The sequence below is a fragment of the Sinocyclocheilus anshuiensis genome, unplaced genomic scaffold (genome assembly GCF_001515605.1).
Source record: "Sinocyclocheilus anshuiensis isolate Anshui unplaced genomic scaffold, SAMN03320099.WGS_v1.1 scaffold9, whole genome shotgun sequence".
NCBI classification, from domain to species: domain Eukaryota; kingdom Metazoa; phylum Chordata; class Actinopteri; order Cypriniformes; family Cyprinidae; genus Sinocyclocheilus; species Sinocyclocheilus anshuiensis.
Genome location: NW_015540887.1, coordinates 115,134 through 119,668, shown reverse-complemented (window position 1 = coordinate 119,668; position 4,535 = coordinate 115,134). Strand labels below are relative to the sequence as shown.

Here is a 4,535-nt window from a genome sequence, read left to right as displayed (position 1 = left end):
ACAAAATTAAAATAATAGTATGGAGTCAATATAATGCCACATATATATGCAAAATAATAAAGTTTTGCAAACGAACATAAAAGTATTGAGAAAAAATAAATGTGTTTTTTGCAAACAAAAATAAAGAATTGCAAAAGAAAATGAAGTATTGCGAGAAAAAAAGCTGTATTTCCAGCCGCTATATGAAGTTGATTTTAATGATTGAATTTTAAATCATTTGCAATTGTGACAAAAGTAGCCTTTTTTTGATTGTAACTAATATTATTACTTAAATTTTATTAGTAATTAGTTACACAACTAGTAACCAGGGAAAGTAATAGTATTACTGTAATGTCTTACTAGTAAGTAGTTAACTGCCCAACACTAATAATAGTTAAACATCCCAGAGATAGTAAGAGAAGTAGTCGCCCTTTTTCCACCAAAATAGGATAACATCATAACCATGTTGCATAGAATCAGATATAAGAATATTTAAAATATGTATACTTCCTCATCTGACGTTCTTGTTTTGGTACTGTTCACATATTCTTCACCACGCCGCGTTCAGATATAGCTTGTGCGCATGCGCAGCGTCAGTCGAGTTTCACGAAGGGACCCGTTTCTGGTTATGAGGGCCTTTTTATTTTAGGGGGCATGCGCATGCTCGATTCAAGTCTGAAATGATCCGTTTCTGGTTTTGTGCTGCGTTTATTGTGTAGTAGGCATGCGCAGTGTCGGTCTCAAGTGATCCGTTTCGGGATTTGTGGTACAGTCATGCGTAGCTCCAGTCCTGACTCTCGACTGATCCGTTTTGGGTTTTGTATGTTCTTGTGAAGATTGGTTCCGCGCGCAAGTGTGATGTGCGTCTCGTCTCGCCTCCCCTTTGTAAGCGCTTTGTTTGGGTGGTGCACTTAATGAGAGCAGACATCGTGAAGTCCACCATTTTTGTGACGATTTTTATTTCCACGTATTTATAAGCGCGAGGGTTTGTGTTTTGCACTAATGTCGGTGGGCCTGGAGTCTGGGTTTTCCAGCGAGGAGCTGCTAAATATCCGCTTCCCTCTTCACCGCGCCTGCAGAGATGGAGATGTGGGCGCGCTGTGTTTGCTCCTCCAGTGCGGCGCAGATCAGCTGGCCGTGGAGGACTCTTTCTACGGGTGGACTCCTCTACACTGGGCTGCACACTTCGGCAAGGTACATAATCACGTTCATTTATGAGCAGCATACCCGCAGACAGTGCAAAAAAAATGCATACTTGATTAAACCATTATTTGTTACTCTTCTTAATAAAATGCAATGTATTGCATCTTTCATTTATTCATGCATTGTAAAGTTATTCGTGAATGATTCTCAAACCGCATCAGAAGATGATAATGGGGTCGTGCAAATGTCATCTGACTTGTGTTGACGATCCTACGTTAGTTGAACGTTGCGCATAACGTTACATTCAGTGATGAACTGCGACAGTTTGGCTTGATCTTTCCGTTTCAGTTTTTTTCTTCATGTTCTTGTTTTAAACAAACTTGTCTTGTGATTATTAATCCGTGTTGATTGTAAAAGAGCAAAACCGAAACGAAGACAATTAGGAATTGTACGAGTGCGTTTTCATTAACGTTAGATTCGTTTAGTACTTTTGGAGAGGAAATATTTTTGGAAAGAAATGCAGTTGTATTGATGTCAATTGATTGATTTTCAGCACAACTGATATATATATATATATATATATATATAAAAAATACGTCATAAATTAACTAGGCTAAATGCAACGAATGAGTACTTTTTAGTGACTTTAGTTAATAGCTTTCAGTGATTCATATTGTTGTTGCATTCGATTTAATAATATATCACATTTAATGCAAAACGAACAAATATATGACGTATCATTTATTCATTTGTATTAACGTTGTTTTATCTAAAATAACCGGTGTTAGAAGCATAATTAGATGCAACAACACAGTAAAAGATCTTATTTTGTTTCATTTCGGACACAATGGCATACTTTTCAACTGTTTTCACTAATTCATGAGTGTTTTTGATTCGCTGAAAGAACCTCCTCAGAGTCCTTTTCCCGGATATCGAGCTGCACGTGTGGTCATATTTTGACAGTATTTATCATTTAGTATTTTTACAAGTGTAATTTTGTATTGACACCTGTGGGTGTAGTCTTTCCTCAGGTAATGATGTTGAACTTCAGGTTTCCCTCACTTTCTAAAGAGCTATTTGTTATGTAGCTGATGTTGTATTCTCAGATGTCTTGAGGTTACCCAACCAGAGGAAGTATGAGAGTCAGCAGGCTGATATAAACATCAACCCCTCGGTTTATTTTTAGAAATGAATTACTGAAAAGGGAAAGCATTTTCTCCATTGCCTTGACTTTCAAAGCTCCACAGGATTGGACTTGCATTTTAGCCTTTCAGACTTAAAGGGAAATTCCTAAGTGTCAGTGTGTGTGTGATCAACAGGGTATTAGATCAAACTGTTTCAAGTTGAATTATAATGTCGAATCTGATATGACTTATAAAAAAAAAAGTCATGAGGAAGTCATAAATCTCTCTGTTCTGGTGCCACTCCCACTTTCTGTGCATTGTTGGCTTTATCTGGATGGATGTAATGTCTTCCAAAGCATGGGAGTGTCTAGAGAAGAATGGTTTAAGGCACTGTTGAGTACATGAATAACAGGAAGAGTTAGAGAGTGAAATTTGAGATTTTGCAGGAGCGATCATCAAGGAATGTTGAAACACAACAATAACCGGTAACACTTTACTTGAAGGGGTGTGCATAAGACTGACATGACACCTACATAATCATGACATGACACGTCATGAATATGAAGGAGGTTTTATGCATGTTTATGACAACTGTCATTAAGTGTCATTCGCTCAGTTATGTAATTTTTAATGCAAATATGACATTATTTGACCTAACCCTACCCCTAACCATAGCCCATAACAAAGACATCTCAAACAATGTCATCTTTGCATTAAAAATTACATAACTGAGCGAATGACACTTAATGACAGTTGTCATAAACATGCATAAAAAACCTTCATATTCATGACATGCGTCATGTCATGATTATGTAGGTGTCATGTCATGATTATGTAGGTGTCATGTCAGTCTTATGCACACCCCTTCAAGTAAAGTGTAACCCAATAACCATCTTTGATGCACTAAATGCTTCCATTTTGTATCAAATACAATTGTTTTATTACCCAAGTATATTAGACCAATATTTAGCCCAGTTGGATGAATAACAGAAGTGTTGTAAAACCCTTTCAGCTGAGAATAAATAATGGACCTTTTTATGGACTGTGATGACACATTTCCAGTTATTGATGTAAATCTAGCAAAGGTTTTTATGTTGTTGTTTAAAAACGTATGCACATTTCTAACATTCTGCCAGAAGAACATTTTTTTAACACTGCTAAATTTGCACAATGGCAAATTTGACATCTTTCTCTCTTCTGACCACTTTAATCAATCTCGCTCTCTCTATTAAAAAAAAAACAAAAAAAACTCTATATTAGGGATGTAACGGTTAACTCAACTCACGATTCGATTCGATTCACGATTTTGATTTCACGATTCGATTCGATTCACAATATTTTTTTTTACAAAATTCGATTTAAGACAAATTATACATTAAATGTGCCCTTTTATTATTGCTTGGACAAAATACTGTATGTTTCTTCTTTATGAAATTGAAATATAACACTATAATAATACACTAATATAGCACTTGTAAATTATTGCTCTTTTGTTGGTTTTGATTGCTTCTATTGTCCTCATTTGTTAGTCGCTTTAATGGATAAAAGTGTTTGGTAAATAACCAAATTTAAATATAATGTAAATGTAAATAACAAAACTAAATTGAAATTTTAAAACAAGCCCCAAATCAAATAAATAAGTAACACAAATAAAAGAAAGCTCTTCATATAAACAAACTAAGGCTTTGTCTATGCTCTTTCCATTTCAAATTAGAGGCAACCACTGCATTTTAATAATGATCCAAACAAAGATGCTGCATACATGTAACATGAGCAGTTTTTAATCTAAATTGCATTATATAATTTCGAAATTTGAGGCAAAAACATAATGGTTTGACTAGGGCTGCACGATTAATCGAATGCGATTGTCATGCGCATTTTGTTAGTAAAGCCGGTTCTGTAATCAGCAGTAAATCATCATCACGTGCTTTCAGATGGAGCAGCATTTACTACACATAGCCGTGGTTCACTGACAAGTTACGCCCCAAATAAAATAAATAAGTAACACAAATAAAATAAATCTCTTCATATAAACAAACTAAGGCTTTGTCTGTGCTATGCAGGCAACCACGGCATTTTAATCATGATCCAAACAAAGATGCTGCATACATGTAACATGAGCAGTTTTTAATCTAAATTGCATTATATAATTTCGAAATTTGAGGCAAAAACATAATGGTTTGACTAGGGCTGCACGATTAATCGAATGCGATTGTCATGCGCATTTTGTTAGTAAAGCCGGTTCTGTAATCAGCAGTAAATCATCATCACGTGCTTTCAGATGGAGCA

At 35.4% G+C, this 4,535-nt stretch overlaps 1 protein-coding gene across 2 annotated transcripts in view; it reads left to right on the top strand.

Moving 5' to 3' along the window:
• Positions 1-666: 666 nt before the first annotated feature.
• The window catches only part of LOC107688712 (ankyrin repeat domain-containing protein 10-like), a 28,814-nt gene continuing 24,945 nt past the window's right edge, over positions 667-4,535 (top strand). For both annotated transcript variants that reach the window (XM_016486446.1, XM_016486445.1), the window contains exon 1: positions 667-1,173. In XM_016486446.1, the coding sequence (XP_016341932.1) occupies positions 982-1,173 (192 nt within the window). In that variant the 5' untranslated portion in view covers positions 667-981. The remainder of the gene's footprint in view (positions 1,174-4,535) is intronic.